A 21,574-nucleotide genomic window follows, 5' to 3' on the forward strand; every position below is an offset into this window, starting at 1 on the left:
GCTAGCTGTTCTTTAAATTCTTTTTTGGCCTTCCTAATTATATTTTGACACTTCAATTGCCAGAGTTTATGCTCCTTCTATTTTCCTCACTAGAATTTAACTTCCACTTTTTAAAAGGATGCCTTTTTGCCTCTCACTGCTTCTTTACTTAGGTTCCCCTTCCTATGTTATTTAATATGGGGTATACATTTAAGCTGAGCGTCTATTATGGTGTCTTAAGTTTCCATGCAGCTTGCAGGGATTTCACTTTCAGCACTGTACCTTTTAATTTCTGTTTAACTAACTTCCTCATTTTTGTGTTGTCCCCCTTTCTGAAATTAAAAGCTACAGTGTTGGGCCACTGTGGTGTTTTCCCTGCCCACCAGAGTTATGTTAAATTTAATTATATTATGGTCACTATTACCAAACGGTCCAGCTATGTTCACCTCTCGGACCAGATCCCATGCTCCACTTAGGACTAAATCAAGAATTGCCTCTCCTCTTGTGGGTTCCAGGTCTAGCTGCTCCAAGAAACAATCATTTAAGCACCTCGAGTTCCCAGTCTTGTGTCTGTCATTATCCAAGCATGTGACGGCTGGCATAATATAAGAAACAAATAATGCTGCAAATTATGATGTGTACAGGAGGCCCCTCCCCAAACACCCCCCCCCCCCGAAACTGTTTGAAATTTACTTAGAACACATGGAACAAAGGATGAAGGAATGGCTTCTAAAGAAGTATATCATTACTAGATGTTCAAAATGTAGGGTATTCCTCAGTAAAAAGAATATGAACTTCAAGCATCCCTATTATTCTTGAGCTCCCATTCATTTCCCACAATGCATAAATATTCTTTCCAAAACACACAAAATACCAGAAACAAATTAAATCAGTAAAATAAGAGAAAGATTATTAGTATGAGCTTGAAATGGCTACACAGCTCACAAGGAATGAAGGAGATGTGAGTTATGCCAATCATACCAAACCAGTCCAGTAGAACTTTTATATCTCACTCTTCTATATGTTTTTCTATGCCATGCTCATCTGACTGCCTTCCAGTAGTGCATTAGACAACATGACTACACATCTGTCACGTTTGTTCTCTCATCCTCTCTCCAGAGGGAGCAGCAGGTGTAGTGGAGTATGGTTTTGTTTTGTTTGTTTATTATTACATAAATAGACCTGTTCCTCTGTGTTTATCTTAGAGAAAGCAATTTGCACTTTTTGAAACAGAAAGTGGCGAGATTTGTGATGGTCATTAGTTTCTAGGGGCGTTCAGTCCAGTGTCCTGGACTACCCTCCAAAGGTTCTGTATCCTTCACAGACAAGCTTTACTCATATTGCTGAGAGTTCCATTGTGCCAAAGGAGTGAAGTTGGTGACCGCAGTCTTCGTCCCAGAGCTTTAGACAGTCTTTTAGGTAACTGGGCCTCGGCCATGGAGCACTCTGAAGATAAGGACCAATACCTAGAACTTGATTCAAAGTTCTATGGGAAGCCAAGGTACAGCACAGAAGACAGATGTGATATGTTCATGGTAGCTTGTGTTGCAAGAGAAGTGCTGCAGCATTTTGTATTAGTTGGAGTTAGTTCTAAGTGCTGAATGTTTCACGCCCAGATATATCACATTGCTGTAGTCCACCAGAGATGCCAGCTATTTGTCAGTCAGAATGGGACATTCTCCTAGCCACCTAGAGATAGTAGAAAGCATTACTCCCAACTGTTACAATATGAGAGCTCAGCATCAGCAAAGAATGTGTACTCCTAGACTACTGACTGAATTGACCAACTGTAGATGTAAACTTTCAATCAGAGGAGATTGCACTGTGGCTATAAACTCCTCAGAATATTGTCCTCTGCACATCAGCATCACCTCTGTTTTGTTGGATTCAGCTTCAACCAGCTCTTTTTCCTTCTTCCATGAGCAGATCTTGTTCAAGCACTGAACCATCTTGGTGCTAGTTGTGGTGAAGGATAGGTAGTGTCAGGGGCAAAGCTGACTCCCAGCCTGGTCAGAACCCAGCAAGTTCAGTTGGACCCAATGAGCCCCCTCCAAGTGGCCGTGCTTCCTGATTGTGCATGGGAGCCATCAGTTTGCTACTTGAGTCTTGCAGCAGCAACTCAATGTCAGCCACACCTACAGCTGCACTTGCCCTGCTCTCAGTTCTGCTTCCTGTCATTGCTCCAAGCCCTGCTCCTGCTCCAGCTCCAGACTACATGCTCCATTCCAGTTTCTGATTCCTGGCTACACCCAGACATTGACTCTGGCTTACCTTTAGGCTTTGATTCTAACTCTGGTTCTAACCTTCAGCTTGGCACCTTGAGCCCGACTCTGGCTTCACCCTTGAGTCAGAGCCTGATTTCTGGATCTACACTTGCCATTACCCAAATTGCCATCACAACCACCTGGCAAGCTTCTAGTCCATCCATTAGGTAGGCTGTCCATGCCCCGTCAGCTTACAGGTAGAGCTGTGTCTCATCTGCATATTGCTGGCATTTGAGTCCATGGAATCTGACCAGTTCACCTAGTAGTCACATACAGATGTTGAAGAGGACCAAAGAGAATTGATCTTTGTGGAACCCCAAAAGTGAGGGGTTTAGTAGTGGAGGTGTAGTTTCACATCACATCATTGGTGTTAGGATATAGATATTCAGGCCTGTCTGCAAAGGCCTGTACTTTAAGAATTTAGGTGTATTCTTATCACTTGGCTAATTATAGAGGTATAAAAGAAAGAATCAAAATCACTACCTGCTGGTGTAAGGGCCTTCTCTTACTGTGACAGTCTGAGGCCCTGTTCTTAGGCTAAGGCCTTTGGCTAAGCAGCAGAGGCAGCCATAAACTGGGAAGCGAACAGTCACATCCTCACATTCCAAACTAGTCACATTGAAATAAGGTGCTATTGGGCTGTTAGGCACTATCAGGACAGGATTGTATTCCTATCACCTCCAGAGAAAGGGAAGTGCCTAGAAAATGTAAAAGGAAACTTAGTTTGATAGCATCCTGTCTGGCAAGAACTCACTTATCAATAGCTGGGATGCGAAACCCTCACTTCTGTATTGTCTTGTCATTATAGTTTCCACTTTGCTATTGTTTGTCTGTATAATCTCTGTCTGGTTCTGTGATTGTTCCTGTCTGCTGTATAATTAATTTTGCTGGGTGTAAACTAATTAAGGTGGTGGGATATAATTGGTTACATAATCATGTTACAATATGTTAGGATTGGTTAGTTAAATTTCAGGAAAATGATTGGTTAAGGTATAGCTAAGCAGAACTCAAGTTTTACTATATAATCTGTAGTCAATGAGGAAGTGAGTGGGTGGGGGTAGGGGTGGGCAAGGGAGATGGGAACAGGGAATGGGAGTAAGAAAATTGGAATCATGTTTTGCTAAAGGGGGTAATGGGAACAGGGAATGGGAGTAAGGAAGTTGGAATCATGTTTGGCTAAGGGTAGGAATGGGAACAGGGACACAGGTGTAAGGCTCTGTGGTGTCAGAGCTGGGAAGGAGGATACTAAGGAATGAAACTGGAATCATGCTTGCTGGAAGTTCACCCCAATAAACATCGAATTGTTTGCACCTTTGGACTTCGGGTATTGTTGCTCTCTGTTCATGCGAGAAGGACCAGGGAAGTAAGTGGGTGAAGGAATAAGCCCCTTAACAATTGGGTGCATCCCTCCAAGAAGAACTCAAACCATTTTATTACCTTACCCTGGACCCTGCCACCCCTCTCAGGAAGACAGCAATATCTCATGCTTAACAGTGTTGAACACAGCAGAGAGGTCCAGAAGCTGAGACTAGATGCTTGCTGTGTTCCCTCTAAGCTGCGCAGTCGGGCGGCCACCCAGGAGTGATGCAAGTGCTAATTGAATGGAGAGTAAGCTTATTAAATCTGTGAATGACATCAAGCTGGGAGGGGTTGCTAGCAGACTGGAGAATAGAATTAGAATCTGAAAGGACTTTAACAAGTAAGAGAACTGGTCTGAAATCAACAAGATGAAATTCAATAAAGACAAGTGTGAAGTACTATACTTGGGAAAGGGGTGGGGGGAAAATCAAATGCAGAAATACAAAATGGAGAATAACTGTCTGGGCGTAATACTGGTGAAAAGTATCTGAGAGTGACAGTAGATCACATACTGAATATGATTCAACATGATACAGTTCAAAAACGGTTAATATACTCCAGAATTATGTTAGTAGGGGTGTTGTAAGATAGATACGTGAGGTAATTGTCCCACTCTACCTCTTGCTGGTGAAGACTCAGCTGGAGTACTGTGTCCAGTTTCCATTTTAGGAAAGATGTGGACAAACTGGAGAGAGTCCAGAGGAGAGCAACAAAAGTGATAAAAGGTTTAGAAAACCTGATCTATAAAGGAAAGGGTAAAAAGAATTGGGCATATTTAATCTTGAGAAAAGATGACTTGAGGGCGGACCTCATAATAGTCTTCAAATATGTTAAGGACTGTAATAAAGAGGATGGAGAACAACTGATCTCCTTGTGCACTGAAGGTCGGACAAGTAGTAATCAGTTTAACCTGCAGCAAGAGATTTAGGTTGGATATTAGGAAAAATCTTTTAACTATAAAGATAGTTAACCAGTGGAACAGGTTTCCAGGGGAGATTGTCTAACCTGTTCTTAAAAACCTCTGATGACAGGGATTCCACAAACACCTGTCAGGGATGATCTTAGGTATATGTGGTCCTGGACTGAATCAGTGGATCTCAACCAGGGTACATGAACTTATCTAGAGATGTGTCTAGTTTTACAATGGCTACATAAAATGCACTAGCAATGTCAGTACAAACTAAAATTTCATACAGACAATGACTTGTTTATTCTGCTCTCTGTAGTATACACTGAAATGTAAGTATAATATTTATACTCCAATTGATTTTATAATTATATGGTGAACATTAGAAAATACGCAATTTTTCAGTAATAGTGTGCTGTGATACTTTTGTATTTTTATGTCCGATTTTGTAAGCAAGTAGTTTTTAAATGAGGTGAAACTTGGAGTACACAAGACAGGTCAGACTCCTGAAAGGGGTACGGTAGTCTGGCAAGGTTGAGAGCCATTGGACTAGATGACCTCTCAAGGTCCCTTCCAGCCCTACATTCTTATGATTCTATAAATTCTGACGATGACACACGTTATTAAATCATAAGATTTTTTATAAAGACTGTTTCTTATCTCTTTCTTTACTTGTGAAGCCACAAGTCTAACTGTGCAAGACTTGTAGTGGCAAATGTAGCTCTGAAACTGAGGAGCCTTTGCTTTTCCATGTACTGCACCTTTATTTTCTCTCAGCTCTTTCCTCCCGTGCCCTTATACTCTAAATCCCGTAGTTGCTGCCAGATTTCTCACGTTTCTCCTTTAATAATGAGAAAGTGGATCTTTTCTGAATAAAAAGTAAGTCTCATTCAGAGAGCACACAGTGCATGTCTCATCCAAAAGTGCACTGAGCTCTCAGAACAAAATGGCTACTAAACGAGGTACCGAATATTTGTACGCAGAAGTTTAAAAAGAGAGGGTCACAAAACAAGAAGAATAAAATTTCTCACACATACAATTAAATACAGATACGTTTAACCCTACTCTAAAATAGCCTATTAAAAAACACACATAATAGTGTCACAGCATTAAAGAGAAAGACTTGAAGACTAGAAAAGGAAGCATTGTAAGTATCTTGTCTGACCTCCAGCGCAACACAGGCCAGAAGCCTTCCCTGAATTAACTGCTGCTTCAAGTTCGACTGCTGTGTTTGAACTAGAGCATCTCTCTTAGAAATAGATCCAATCATAATGTAAAAATTTTCAATGATAGAGAATCTACTAGAACCGTCATTAAGTTTTTCCAGTGTTTAATTACCCTTACTATTAGACATTTACCCCTTATTTCTAATTTCAATTTGTCTAGCTTCAGCTTCCAGCATTGCATCTTGTTACGCTTTTGTCTGCTACATTGAAGAGCCCTTAATTATCAAATTTCAGTTCCCCATGTAGTTCTAGACAGAAGATTAAAAGGCATCTTGATCACTTTGATAAGCTATATAGGTTGACCTCCTGGAGTCTCACTATAATACACATTTTGCAATCTTCTGCTCATTTTTGTGGCTCTTCTCTGAACTCGCTCCAATTTGTCAAAATCCTTCTTGAAGTGTGGACTCTTGAATCATCAACCTCCCCTCTTTACCACCTGTTTTTTATTTATTTATACACACACACACTACAGCTACTTTTACTTCCCTTCTAAGTCAAGCTGGTCTTTTCAAGGTGGAAGCATGTATTCTGTGTGTCCCTCTCACTGGAAAGCTACAAATTTCCCTTTTCCAGTGGCGCAAAAACAGTGCCAAAGTATCCACCCCTGGCCTCATGTAGCCATCAACATATTATTAATACAAGTTTAGCAGCACAATTCTAACCCCCCCCAGCAAAAGCTTCATTAGTCAGTGTTAAAGATATAGTACCCTACCTTCTTTTAAAATAAACCACCTTAATCCCTCAAAAAAAATTACGCAACTTTTCTTAAGATCAACTGATTCGGGTATTTTTTTAAAATAAAGAGAGATTGCAGAAGGGGTAGGAGAAGTATAAATTTCAAAGCTCAGAACATCTCTAGCCATGTGTAGTCTTCAGAAATAGGTCACCTTTAAAAAACATCAAAGCCTAGACATGGCCACAGAGAACATCTTACCAGCAGTTCCTCCTTATCCAAACTGATGACATTCCAGCTCTGCCTCCTCTAGTAATTGCAACTGTAACAGTACGGCATAGAGATGAGATGTGTCCTTTAGATGGGTGGTTTCCACAGAATTTAGGGCTTTTCAGGTCAAACCAATTACTTGGAAACCAAAAGGCAGCCAGAGAAGATCACAAGTGTGCTGGTCTCATGTGTTCCCAGTGAGAAGCCATGGTGACATATTCAGCACTATCCACACAGATTTAAGGTGTGAACTGCATTACAGCTGACTAATCTCAAAAAGTGACATGGATGAGGGTAGCAAGATCTGCACCTGCTAAAAAATGGTTCAACCTCCAACAGTCCCAGCTATGCACGAGCCCGTATCATTCAAGGGCAGTTGAAGACTTCACACTGTGTACTTGAGTTACCAACATCAGGCACACACACTCAGTCAGAAGGGAGGTATATAGACACCACGTATAAACCTTAAACATGTCACTAATGCAGGACCAAATATTGCTCATGCCAGGTCTTAGTCCAGACTAATTTTGGTGGGACAATTACACAAACTGGGGGGTAAGGCAGAACAGGAAAGATCTTGTGATATGTTATTTTTAAGGCAGCTCAGAGATTCAGAATATTAGAAGTAGCTCAAGAGAGATAGATTAATAAGCAGAGTGCAGGTGAGGTGGTAAAAGCTACACGGCAAATTAATTTATCCCATGACTAGCACCTCTGCACTGTATGTGTACATGCAATACCTCAAGTCACATTAAAACTAGCTACACATTCACTGATATGTGTATATAATCAGTGGGCGATTTCTTAAGGGCATGTTTCTATTGCTGAGTGCTTACTTTGTTGCAGAACATTTGTATCCAGAACCCAGATAACAAGCTTTGGGCACATTGATATTGTTGAATAAATAAGTACAATATTTAATCTAGTTCTACTGGTTTGCAGACACAAAGATTCAAACCACCACCTAGACTGGTTATCTAACAGTATTCTTTACACTGGCATTATCAAAGGTAGAGAAAGTGACCTAGACTACTTTTTTTAAAACCAGGTACAAAGTCCATTTTACTTTACCTTTACTACCAAACAAGACAGAGTTGTTTTGGAAACAGACTTATAACTTTAGTTGGGTGGATCTTCTAATATGAATGGTAAATTAACAGTATCAGAGGAGGTATAAACTAGGACAGACTCAGAGGAATATATCCATTCCGAGTGCTCCATGCAGTTACCAACAGGAGATGAAATGTGCATATTTTGCTTTCCAGTAGTTTGAGATTATTTTCAACTGTTATTACAAGTGGCAAGTTCCCTCTCCTGGGTATTATACTAGTGGAAAATTATAATTAGGTATGTTAGCACAGAGTCTTTCAGAACAAAATAGATATAGATTTCACCACAAAATGCTGGAGGAAACGCCATGGTATAGGGGATCGTCTTAATATTTGCTGGGATCATCCCAAATTGAAAGGTTTCTGGTTGTTAGAAAGTTGACCCAACAGTTATTTCAGGGATATATCTCCTAGTTTACCATTACTGTGGTGTAAGAGAAGTGTCCTGATTTTAGGAAATCAAACAGATACCCAGTTAGAATTATTGAGACCGCAGCCAGCTAATCTATTTCAACAAGGTAGTGGCAAAATCTAATACCGACTCTAGGAATGTGATTGACAAGAATTTAAGTAGTGAAAAATTGAATGAATCACTCCATGTATTAGATTAATAAGTGACAGAGCAAATGTGATAACCTTGTAAAAGATAACTAAAACAATTACTGTAACTCAAACTATACTGCGGATTGAATACATCTGTAAAATAGATTGTTGAAGGGAAACAATAACAGTTATATACATGCCTATGCAATTAAAACACTGTATCTAATTCCAAGCAACGAGAAATTGTACTGATACTTGCTAATAAATCAGCAGGTTTCCTATTACACTGGAGCACCTTTTGTATTGGATAAGTTACTATAAATCTATTAGGGAAGTGAAGGTAATGTTAATATTTTGCTTCTTGTGACAACAGCATAGGAATAAATATTCAGGCTCTGAATTAAACTCTAATCTACTCTGCTGTTTAAAATCAATACTTCACCAGTTGCCAAAGAAGTTTAGTTCCAATCCGAAAGAATAAAACTGCCTCTATTTACCAGAAAATGAAGACAGGAGGGAAATAAATTGAGTTGCAAGAGATTTTACCCATTAGTGACTACATTTTGATTTCCTAAGACTTAAGAATTCACAAGTTTAAAAACCAAGAAGATTTGTAGTTTTTGCATCTGCACATTTCCTTACATAGCGGAAGTACATCTGTCCAAATATTTAACAGTTATGTGCACTCAGATTTAAGTGTTAAAATGTATATGTACTGGGAAGAATTTGCAAGATGGCAATATGAGCTCCTGGAAGTTAATTTCTTCTCAATGAAGTCCTATGTTTGACTTTCAAGTAAAGCCTATGCAGTGTCGTAGTAGCCATGTTGGTCCCAGGATATTCAAGAGACTAGGTGAGAAAAGTAATAGTTTTGATTGGAGCAACTTCTGTTGGTGAGAGAAAGCTTGTCTCTCTCACCAACAGATGTTGCGCCAATAAAATATATTACCTCTCCCCCCTTGGCTCTTTGAAGTCTGTCAGTTATGGAAATAATTCCATGGAAATAAATGTTGGATACAATATCAACAGCAGACATTATGATTACAATTTTGGTAGTGCTTAAGTGTGCTAAGCTCTTTCCAAACACTAAGGAAGACACACACTGATCCACAAATGTATTTAGGCACCTAAGCCCAAGACATAGATGCCTAAATCCCAGTTTTAAGTAGGGTTGCCAATTTTGGTTGGATGTATTCCTGAAGGTTTCATCACATGACAATCTTTAATTAAAGATTAATCTTTAAATCCTGGAGTGCTTGCAACCTTGTTTTATGATGCACTGAAAACCACAAAACTGCCACTCAGCTACCCTCTAACCCTATAGGTGCCTAAATTTTCAGGATGAAAATTCCCTTGGTACCTACATTTCTGTCTCTGGGCATGCACACTACTGCCTCCCTGTAGCATCCAGATGCTTATCTTCCACCTAAGCCCCAGAGAGGGCCATGAACCAAGAGAAGATAGGAAGTTGCAGGCCTGTCTCGTCCATGGGGCCCCAATCTGGCAGGCATACAGAGATTGCCTATTACATTACATTGCATTCAAAATTAGGGTAGTGCCCACATTATTACTTTTAGCCTAGTGGTTAGAGCACTCACCTGTGATTTGGGAGACCCAAGTTCAATTCTCCCCACTCCGCCTGAGGGAGAGAAAGGAGGTGATCCCTGTTCAAAGCCTATGTCTCTCAGGAGAGTGTTCTAGTCATTGATGGACATGGGATATTCTGAGGTCATGCTCCCTGAATCTCTCCTGTTGCAGCTGTTTCACTATGGATCAGTAATTAGTTATTTGAGGAGGTAGACTGAATCCTGGGTCTCCAACCTACTATGCTACAGAGTCATTCTCTCTATGGCCCAATGACTAAGTCTTTATATCAAGTTGAACAACTTCAACAGGAGAGACCGTGAGAGGCCCACATCAGAACATGCCACAGCTCAGTGGCTAGTACAGTCTACTGAGAGGTGGGAGACCTGGATTCAAATCCTGTCTCCTCATCAAAGGAGGGAACTGAACCCAAATCCCAGTTGACTTCTCTAGCCACTGGCCTAAAAGATGTAAAATGAGCAGCAGTGGCCCCACCTCCAGATGCTTTGCGTGGTGTGAAGTAAGCATAAACTTGTTCTCACAAGAAATTACTTAAGTACCTAAGCTACCTGACTTCAAAAGAGGAGTTCCCAGGTGTGGATTGCAAGCAGAAATTGGTGACTCCCAGCAGCCTAGACTTCCAAGATAAATTCTGTCAGAGGGTGCTCCATCAGCAATCCGATGTGTCACACTGCCTAGCCAGTTTCCATTATCTCAAAAACACACCCAAGCTGTTTGCCTTTCATAATATGTACCTTTTACCAAACATTTCTTCTGCAAACCAGACATTATACAGATATATTGCAGCAGAAGCTCTCCACACACCTTCGCCTCTTCATACAGCTTACCTTGTGAGCTCCTCCCTCTAGCTTCCTGTTTCTTCTACTTACATCCTCCCAATTCTATCATTAGCTCAGTAATTACCACCCTGGCACTCATAATCCCCCAACAGAAAGTGACTAACAGCCTCCAGCTGGACTTACAACCTTCTTCATGCCACAGCTAGAACTATCACATACCTCCCTGCCTCCTTCAACTGAGAACCTCTCTTGCCTCCTAGGGGTCTTCTTCACTGTTTAAGCCCTACCCTCTTTATGAGGTTGGAGTTCTAATGGGGCTTCTTCTGCCCTTTCAGATCAGCCTTCCATAGGCCACCGGTGACAGTTTCCTGCCTTCCACCCACAAAAAGTACACCTGAAGATAGATGTTTCCACCACACATTTGTCTCAGCCTGTAGGTCATAGCTAGTTACACCCCACTGACCTTAACTCTGCTTTCTTTTACCCCTGACTTGTAAACAGCCAAGTAAGTTGCCCCTCTAGAGATGCAATACCTTGGTCTCGGTCCTACTTCTGTCTTATCTTGTCCCTGACTCAGAACTATCATAGTAAGTTTGCCCATTGAGGCCTCATTATTAGGACCCTTCTCCCTCTCTGTAGCATGCCCCCTCTCTCAGGCCTTGCTCACAGTTTGTTCCTCCTGGGAATCAGCCAAGCCTCTGCCCTCCTTCTTCTCTAGGTGTCCCTGCTCTAGTACTTCCTGATCCACTGCCCCCTTCTCAAATTTATCTCCACCCCCACCCAAGTCCTTGTTAATATACATCTAAGGTGCTTTTGTATTATCCCTGGAGGGCTATATCATAGAATCATAGAATATCAGGGTTGGAAGGTCAGGAGGTCATCTAGTCTAACCCCCTGCTCAAAGCAGGACCAATCCCCAACTAAATCATCCCAGCCAGGGCTTTGTCAAGCCTGATCTTAAAAACTTCTAAGGAAGGAGATTCCACCACCTCCCTAGGTAACGCATTCCAGTGTTTCACCACCCTCCTAGTGAAAAAGTTTTTCCTAATATCCAACCTAAACCTCCCCCACTGTAACTATATGGAGGGTCTTCATTCAGAATTACGCATTCAGGCCCATTTATTGGGGTCTCCCCCTCCATCTTTTATCCTTCTTACTCAAGAAGTCCAGTCTATCCCTATCATGACCACACTGGGTAATGACTTTATTACACCTACTCTCTGCAACTTAAGTCTTCCTTCCACCTCTACAGGGAGGACAGCCAGAGGGTAAGTTTTCTTTTCCCCCATGCACACAGTGGATGGTTATTGTCACCCCTCTCTGTTGCCAGTGCGGTTTAACTTACAGCTAGGGAACATGCAGTTGCTGAGTCTACCACTCCCTTTGTGGGTCTCCAGGTTACTCAGATGGGAACAGTCTTTATCCCAGACCCACCTTGTACCACTTGACTATCCACAGAGCTCCATGAACCCACAGTCCATGTATAGGCAGTTTCTGTGTCCTTTCCCCCTGTCCACTGGTAACAGACTACTGTACGGGCAATTGCGGCACCCTTGTTCACCCCTTACATCTTCTTGCCAGGTTTTCATGAAGGAAGTTTCTCAACCTTCTTTCCCCTTCCCTGGTTGTGCGGGGAAAGGAGGGGATGGAGTTTTCTACATGGGAAGTCTGCTTCCACATACTCCTCTATTAGTTTCACCACAGCCTCTAATGATTCTAATGATTCTGGCTGATGCCTCTGAACCTAGATTTGCATGGCCTCAGGGAAACTTTGCATAAAACTGTTTGTTCTAGGACAATAAAGTCCATTAGAGCCTCTTTGTCTTTCCTCTGCCTGCCTGCCTACCCAGGAGTGCTATTCTCTCCATCTGCTGGGTCTTCTGCATCTCCATCTGTTACTTGGCTAGCCAGAGTAGCATTTCCTCCCTCGCATCCAGAACCCACTACCCTCACGTGGGTCACGTTCCCTCAACCAAGAGTGTTAAGGACCCTAGACTAACCCCCACTTGTCACAGGGTGCTCCCTCAGCTACCTGGTGTGTCACGCTGTCTAGCCAGTTTCTATCCTCTCACAGTCCTGAACTCACCCAACCTGCTTGCCTTTCACCTCTTATACCTTTTATTGCACAGTTCTTTTGCACACAGAACATGACACTAGCCTATTGCAGCAGGGGCTTTCCACACAGCTTCTTTCCTTCATACAGCTAACTTTCTGAGCTCCTCCTCCTTGCTTCCTGTTCCTGCTACTTATATCCTTTCAATTACTTCATTAGCCTAGTAACTACCACCCAGGTGCTCATACCCGCCCCCCAGTGATCAGGGTGCTGCTGCTAGCACTCTGTCACAGAGGGGTGGGGCTTAGGACACAGTCCTTTCATCAGCATCTCCCATTGGCTAGTTCAGGTGGCTCCCTGTCTAGCATGCTGGCTTTTGTGGCTCTAACTCCCCATTCATTGCACAAGAAGCCTAATCCAGACTTTGTGGATCCCATTGTTGTTCCAGTGATTTCCAAAGTACCTAAAAGTTAGGCATTGTGATGCTGAGCATCACAATGCTTATGTCCCTTTGTGGATCTGGGCCACAGTTGTGTCCCAGGCTTCCTAAAGATGATACTCTTTGAAAAAATAAGTATCATTAGCTAACACCAGCATTTCAAAATTAGAGATTTGGATAACCAGATGTGCTTTGGGATTGTTAATGCTTTATAGGAGCAAAGGGCCAAATTTCAGAGGGTTTGATCTTGTGCCAATGAAGTCCATGGGAGTTTTGCATTAACTTTAATGAGAGCAGGATCAAGTACATAGTTCTTAAATGAGCAAGAGCTCCTTTTGAAATCAATGGGAATTTTATTCAATTAAAGACCACAGAATTTGCTTCATAGTTGTTAATAATATTGGTGCTGTCTGGCACTGTTAGCAGATTCAGCAAAGCAGTCATAGATCAAACATACATGGAGACTGAATCACCCTCACATTCCTAGAAATAGCTGTTCCTAAAGAGTGTTGACGCATGTTAGCAGGGAGGAAACTTGCATTGTTACTGACTGTGCTGCACCTGATCTCTGGACAAAGCTACACGAGGAAAATTAGTACCAATTTTACTGCGACATTTCAGCTGCAGTTGCTGGAAAATGGCATGAAATTTCTTAGCACAGATGCCCCCATTAAAATCTTAAGGCTCTTGTGATGTCAGCCAAGTAACCACTACCCTTCATGAGTATCAAATGTACTTTAATATGTATGGAAATAAATAAATTTGATGATCTGCTCAAAACTGACACAAATATCTCTTTAAAAAAAAACAAGCCCTGTATTTTGAAGGGAAACTTGGTCTGTAAATGTCCCTATACATTTAAAGTTAACTTATTTATCATTATATGCAACACACTGTGACAACAACAACAACCAAAAGCTATTAACAAAAAATAATAAGCAAGTTTTTTATAACACAAGCACAATCTGACCTAGTGATTGGTACTTCATAGATTTCCATAGCTGGATATTAACGCCAATACCAAAAATGCTGCAGAAGGTAAGCCATTTAGGCATTTTGTATTGTGAAGACAGTGGGAGACCCAGGCAAACACACCACAAAAATAGAGGCACAAACTGTAAAGAAGAAGAAACTACTATGATGTGTAAAAACAGAAGCAAAAGACAGAGGGACACTAGTAAACAACAGTTGCAATTACATTGACTTGAAGTACCTTTGACTGGTGATACAAATGTCATAGCACTGGCAGCTAGTGTTTAGGGCTTGCAGGAAATGAGGTAAGAAATGTTGACATTTATCGTAAGTGTTTACTGGGACACCTAAAAGCCATTATAATTTACATTAGATTGTTAGAGCCCTAGTACAGTACCAAAGGACATATCAGAAAATTTCCCACAAATCAGGCTTCCTGTTAATCCCAGAACCATCAGGTTGATCTAGGTTTACCACCTTGATTAGCATTTCAGACTGCGACACCAATTTGGGCATCATTTTAGTGTATTGTTAAATAGAATCTTTTGATGAAAAAAAGAGAAGGAGGTGGGGAAAAATTGCTCTAATAATCATGGCAAATCACGCATTGTGAGCTGTCATTCTTTACCTTATTCGGTTCAGGGACCAGACTGACATTTTACATGAGATGTTTTTGAAATGCTACAGAAAATGAAGTCACATACTGAAACACAGTATTTACTCTCTCTCTCTCTCACACACACACACACACACACACACACACCATAACTCAGTCAAAACTGGGATTTTCAGATATGCCCAGCGAAATTAATTGCCATTCATTGAAATTCAATGTGAATTGGGCACCTAACTCTCTTAAAGTCCTTTGAAATTCCTAGAATACAAGATTACTTTACACCAGTAGTTTATCATGATTTTAAGTGATAGTGCATTTTACTCTTGTATTGCCCCTTTTACTCTGGTAAAGTAACACAAAGAAACAGTATTTCTCAAGGAAGTGTGTGGAGTAAGAGAACTACCTCCACATACCCACAGAATACGTATTTGTTTGGAATCAGCCATATACAGCAGTAAATAAATATTATGCAGCCAGTGTTCCTGTCTGTACAGGGGCAATGCGATGGAATAAGGTACCATAATTTAAGAGAGAGACGTAACAGTAGCATGGACTACGCTAGTTTACCTCCTCAGTAGTTCACCACCATTCATGTGCCATATAGAGAGAAGCGCTATTTTCAGAGAGCTTTACTATTTTCACAATTTCATCTCTTTAGCTGTGTTTAAAATCAGTGGATTTATGCCAGTCCTTTTACAACGTAATTGTGGCATCCGAATGACTCATTTAGAGAAGACTAACCCCTGTTCTCCACAACAGGGTTAGGTTGACTTAGCTGTGGATGTGTCTTCACTTAAATTTGGCTCCCGCTGGCATAAGTGCCTCTCTACACCAATTTAGTAACACCACCTCCCCAAGTGGCATACAGTCACAGTTGATCTCATTTGTCAACACAGTGCCAGTGTAAACATTGTATTGCTCATGTCAACTGTTACTGGCCTCTAGGAGCCATCCCACAATGTCCCCACACTGACAATACAATTGATACAAGCACTCCTGGTGAGGATGTACACTGCCGACACAAGGAGCCAAGCATGCACGCACACAAGCAATGTAACAGTTATGGTGGCTGTAAGCTGACGTAAGTTAGTTGACATAATTTTGTAGTGTAGACATGGCCTAGCAGAAGAAGACATTTAGAACTAGTCAGTCCAACATATCCATACCACCCCCGCACCACCATTTTTAATGGCAGTGGGTTTTTTAAGTTTGTCCGTTGGGGATACTAGCTGGAATGGGTGGGAGGAGAGGGATTCTTTCATGATCTTTTAAAGAATGGAAGCAAAAATTGTAATCAGACTGACAAGATCATTTTGAACATTTGTGTATAGCAAACTAATTGCATGACATATAAAGAAAGAGGGATACATCCTAAGTTACACTGAAATGCCTGACAAAGCCAGGCTATACCTATATATGTAATATCACTTTAATAATAAAAATGCATGTCACTAATGCCCATTAGATGCTTAATCTCATTTGGTTTTCAAGCATCCAAGTCAATACAAAATCATGTACTCATGTAACCACAAGGCACTCATTTCTGGTGTTATCCCTAAAGAGTTCATTTCTTTAGAAATCTTATAAGCATGAGTAGCACAGTGTTAAGTGACACACCCTGCAGACTATCATCTTCTGCTGCAGCGAATTTAGTTTGTCAGATATTCCACATGTGCAGCCCTTTAATACGACAAGTAGCTACAGAGATTCAAAGGCTGTGGGTTGAACCGTTGGTCAGGTACTTGAGGAACAGCTTCAAAAAGAGAGAAAAGGGGTGAGGGAGATTATTGGGTTTTTTAAAAATTCAGACTAATGCAACTGGCAAATAAACATGTTGCAGCCCAGTGAGCTGTTAACACTCTGATAGGGCAATTAATTTATTAGCATTTAATAGTCACCAGTTAGCATTTGCTGAATACGAATGCTTTTTATTTTTTGGTAATTGTTTTGGTGGTATTGCTTCTCCCCCCTGCCGAACATTCTGCCACACCAATCCATTTCAGTCACGTAATTATTGAGAGAACACATTAGCATTTCCAAAGATCTGTCTGGTTTTTACCTTTGCTCTGTCTGGCTGCAAACCCTCACTGAACAATGAGAGTTCAGAAGCAGGCAAATGTGGCATATTCCTACTACAGCTCCTATAAAATGACAGCCCAGTACTTCTCACCAGCTCTTGTGGATTTTGAACAACGGCGTCCAATATACTATAAAGCCCTTATATGCTCTCACAAAACTGGTACCCTGCATTTGACACTGCCTTGGCAGTCGAGAGGGTGTAATAATGATACTGCTTTAATAGTCCTAAATAAGTTCTCTTTCAATTTCCAAAGCTGAAGATGCTTTGCTAATTACAGCTCATTGATCTGTTGGAGATGGAGGCGGGGGGGGGAGGGGGCTGAGCATTAAGGATAGTCAAACAGTTTAGCACTCCAGATTGTGCCGGTCATTTAAAAAGTTAAGACAAAGTAACGTTTCCTGTGTCCTGGGCTGTATGAGCTTCCAACCCATAGTGAGTCTTTTACAGAAGGATGTGGTAAGCATGCAGTGTCTTTCTTTCCCTCAGTCAAACTGACCTGAAGAAGAGCCCTGTGTAAGTAAGCCCTGTAGGCTTGTCTCTCTCACCAAACCCAAGTTGGTCCAATAAAAGACCCACCTTGTCGCTCTAACATCCTGGGACCAGCATAGCTACAAGAAGACTGCATACAGGAACCTTTACACATACTTCATGCAAGCATCAAGCACAGAACAGGAGTTCACAGCAATTGCTGGCTCGCTCTCCCACAGCCACACAAACACACGCGCTTCTGCATTTCATTGAATAGCTGGTTCCCGTGCACATCTGCACCAGATCACCCCAGGGCCAACATGTCAAGCAGCCCTGCCGGGGAGAGCAGCTTTGCTGCGGCTGGGGGGCTACCCCGAACTTTCCTCGCCTCTTCTCGCCGGGAGGGGCTGAGTCTCTTTAAGGGAGACTCGAGGAGAATATTAATGGCTCTGGGAGGGTCTGGCAAAGAAATCGCCAGATCCATCCAATTCAGTGTCAACAAGGAGGAGGTGAATGGCCGTGGTGGAGGGAGGATAGGGACCTGAGCTGCAAAACCATGGCGGGGGGGGGGGGGCATAAGGGCACGGAGAAGGGAAATGAGGGGGGGACAGACCCGGCTCCACAGGCACAAAGGCTGCTCAGAAAAGCAGTCACCTTGCAAGCAGCGCTCCGGGAGAGATTTCACCCCTCAACCCACCGAGGCAAGAAGTGGAAATGCAAGAGCTCGCCCCATTTCTCAGCGAAGGAGGCTTTTCTTGGCACATGCTAGTTCATATCGCCATGTAATAAACATGACGGGGATGGGGGGGGGGGACAAACCACCCCGCCAAGCTGCGGTCTCCTACCTGGGATGGCTAGGTTGGTGAGGGGGAGGCTGTGGATGCTTTCTGGCAAAGTTGCCATCCAGTCTGCGGATGGCAGCTCACTCTTCCCTTGGGATGAAGCCATGCTGCGGCTGCGGCTGCGGCTGCTGCTGCTGCTGCTGCCTTGGCCACCGGAGCCCTCCTCACTCCTCTGCCGGGCAGCCTGACTGCCTGTAATCCCCGGCTCGCTCCTCCCGCCCTGCCGGCGTTGACACTCCGCTCTGCGCCACACCCACGGGATGGCGCAGACACATGCTCGGGAGTCCACACGCTCCCGCCACGCAGCCCCCGGGCTCGGCTGGAGCTTGTGCGCTTGGCCACCGCGCCGGCTTGAACGCCTGCCCTTCCACCAGCCACTTTGCCTTGCATGTTAACTGGGTCCACGCTGCTCCCATATGCCTCTCGCTGCCCCCCCCCCCCCACTTTGTTTGCTGTTTCGGCCTGACTCGCTGGAACCAATTTGCCCTGCTTCTGATTGGGATTTTTGCTCATTCATGTTTCATCAATGGCGCATAATACATCCTCCCTCAGGGGCTTGTTTATTTTTCTCGTCTTTCCCCCTGCTCCTCACAGAGGCTTCTGCTTCTGGGGCTGGCCCTCTCCAGAAGCATGATTTTCATCTCCCTCAATCTGTCTCCTCACAGTGGGCTTCTTCCTTTATTTAAAAATAAGAAGCTGACATCATCCTCTTTTGTTCTTTGATCTTTAGGGCACAACTCAGGGTTGCCTCTTCTGCACTTCATTCTGCGATTAAAAGGATGATCTAAGTGTCTGTTTTACATGGAGAGGGGTGGTGTATGTTCATGAATGAACTCAAATACCCCTTTCAATATATGGATGTGTATAGCAGTTTAGGTGGGGGATGGAGACATAACTAGGACACCCCCCTCTACACTTGGGCATGGACACTAGTGGGGAGTGTTTAACAGGAGCAGGCATGAAGCCATCAGCCCTTAAAAACCTCCATCTAGCACACATAGAAGGTTTCAGCAACACAGGCTATCCACAAGCGCCCAGAAACATAGAAATGCAGGGCTGGAAAGGACCTTAAGAGGTCACCTAACCCCAGTGAAGCGGGCTGGCAGGACCATACATAGACCATCCCTGACAGGTGTTTGTCAAACCGGTCCTCAAACACCTCCAATGATGGAATTTCCACAACTTCCCTTAAAAGCCTCTTCTAGAGCTTAACTACCCTTAAAAAGTTTTGTCTAGTATCTAACCAAATCTATCTTGCTGCAGCTTAAGGATGTTACTTCTTGTCCTACCTTCAGTACACATGGAGAACAATTGATCACCATCCTCTTTGTAATATATGTGAAGACTGTTATCAGCTCTCCCTTCAAGTCTTCTTTTCTCAAAACTAAACATGCCCCGGTTTTTAACCTTTCTTCACATATAAGGTTTTCTGAACCTTTTGTCACTTTTGTTGCTCTCCTCTGGATTCTCTCCAAGTTGTCCACATCTTTCTTAAAAGTGTGGTGCCCAGAGCTGGACACAATACTCCAGCTGAGACCTCAGTAGAGACCAAGTAGAGCACAACAATTACCTCCTGTGTCTTACATACAACACTCTTGTTAGCACACTCCAGAATAATATTAGCTTTGTTTGCAGCTACATCACATTGTTGACTCATATTCAATTTGTCATCCACTATTATCACCAGATTCTGTTCACTAGTTCAGCCACTTTACACAATTGCAAAATGGGGAATAACTGGTTGTGTTTTGTTATGGAAGGGCTCTCCTCTGCTCCCTACACTGGCACCCCCAACAGTACAGAGTTAAATTCAAGGTCTTGGTCCTTATTTTCAAGTGCTCTTTGGCCTGGACCCAGCACATCTAAAATATCACACAAAGCTTTGGGATGAACTGGGATCAATGACTTGGCTTTTCAGACACAATGGAACTTTCTAGTTTCTATCCTAAAGGTCAAGCTCAACTGTGCCGGGGACAGAGCATTCTCAGGGGTCAGCCTGAAATTTTGTAACAAACTCCCCCACAAAGTGAGAGGGAACCAACCAAACAAACCTCATCACTTTCCATGCTAAGTGGAATGTGCACGTCTCTGACACAAACACAGAGCAGCATGTACATCAAAACTAGCAGCAAGTCACAACCCTACCAAAAACAAAATACTACAACACATACACAATTCTCCCCCTTGGGAGTGAATGAACCAAACATGATTGTGGTCAGTCACATTACTTAATGCACTACTGGAAGACGCTCAGATATTGCAGTGATAGTTTAAGAACCTATATAAACTAGACTAGTAGTGAGGTGACCTAACTCAGGACTTCCAGGTCTCTAGTTCCCTATGACACAGATGGAACATGTTTTGTCTTGGCCATTTGCAACAACTGCCTGATGGGGAGCAGTAATGTAACAAGGGACTGATAAATACTGCTGGCAGGAAATTGAACTTCCTGTCCTGGCTTCAGTGACATGCCCTGTGCCAGAGTTACAAATTCCCTGTCACATGAGAAGTTTTAGTGTTCACTGACTCCAGTAATTACTGGAGTCTTGTTTTAAAAAATTCACATGAAAATAAAACAAACTCAGCTAAAAGTAACAGTCACACTCTAGTCTGTTAACAGTTTCTGTCTTAGATCCTGTCAGTGGCTTTCTGATCCCATGGCCACTTGTTCTCAAAATAGCTCTTTCTGCAGCACGCTCTTCAGTGCTCAGGTAGATCAGCCACATGGACTTCATCTTTTCTCTTCCTGGTGTTTTTCTTAGTAACTGGGGGTGCATGTGTTAGTTCTACCAATACAAGAGCAAAGTCAGTAGGCCTGTGTCCTTGTTTCAATGTCTTCTCCTCCTCTAGGACACACTGTCAGGGATAGTTCTGACAGGTGGCTTTGGCATGCATGGTATATCTATTCTCTTGGTAAACTGCCAGCTTCTTTTTGTTTGGATTTTAACTTTCTCTCCTACTTGCAATGGGAGTAATTGTTGAGCATTTTTGTCATAGTATTTCTTCTGGTTCTAAATTCCTTTTGTAGCTACTTCCAAGTTAAGTGCCTTCACTTCAGGAAGATTATTAAACTTAGGCTGAATGACAAATGTTTGAATAGTGCCACTCAACTGGTATGCCTACTAAAGCATCTGAGGATGTTGCAAATTTTTTCTGACAATTCTAAATATTGAAGGCATTATCTCTTTTTATTTTTATCTAGTTCTTGATATTTGTTTTGACTTCTCTGCTAGCTCATTTGACTGTAATAATAATAGTAAAGGCTTGATGTGATGTGTTTGAACTGATAGGTGAAAGGAAATTATTGAAATGAACCACTTGGACCATTATGGGTTATCAACTTCTCTGGAATCTAATGGTGAGGAAACTGATGTATAATGTGGCATT

General features: G+C 42.4%; 1 protein-coding gene across 1 annotated transcript in view; it reads right to left on the minus strand.

The window, feature by feature from the left end:
* The window catches only part of PLCXD3 (phosphatidylinositol specific phospholipase C X domain containing 3), a 159,167-nt gene extending 140,874 nt beyond the window's left edge, over positions 1-18,293 (minus strand). The window contains exon 1 of the mRNA XM_077816259.1: positions 18,191-18,293. Within this exon, the coding sequence (XP_077672385.1) occupies positions 18,191-18,293 (103 nt within the window). The remainder of the gene's footprint in view (positions 1-18,190) is intronic.
* Between the last annotated feature and the right edge of the window lie 3,281 nt (positions 18,294-21,574).

Source organism: Eretmochelys imbricata, chromosome 5 (assembly GCF_965152235.1).
Source record: "Eretmochelys imbricata isolate rEreImb1 chromosome 5, rEreImb1.hap1, whole genome shotgun sequence".
NCBI classification, from domain to species: domain Eukaryota; kingdom Metazoa; phylum Chordata; order Testudines; family Cheloniidae; genus Eretmochelys; species Eretmochelys imbricata.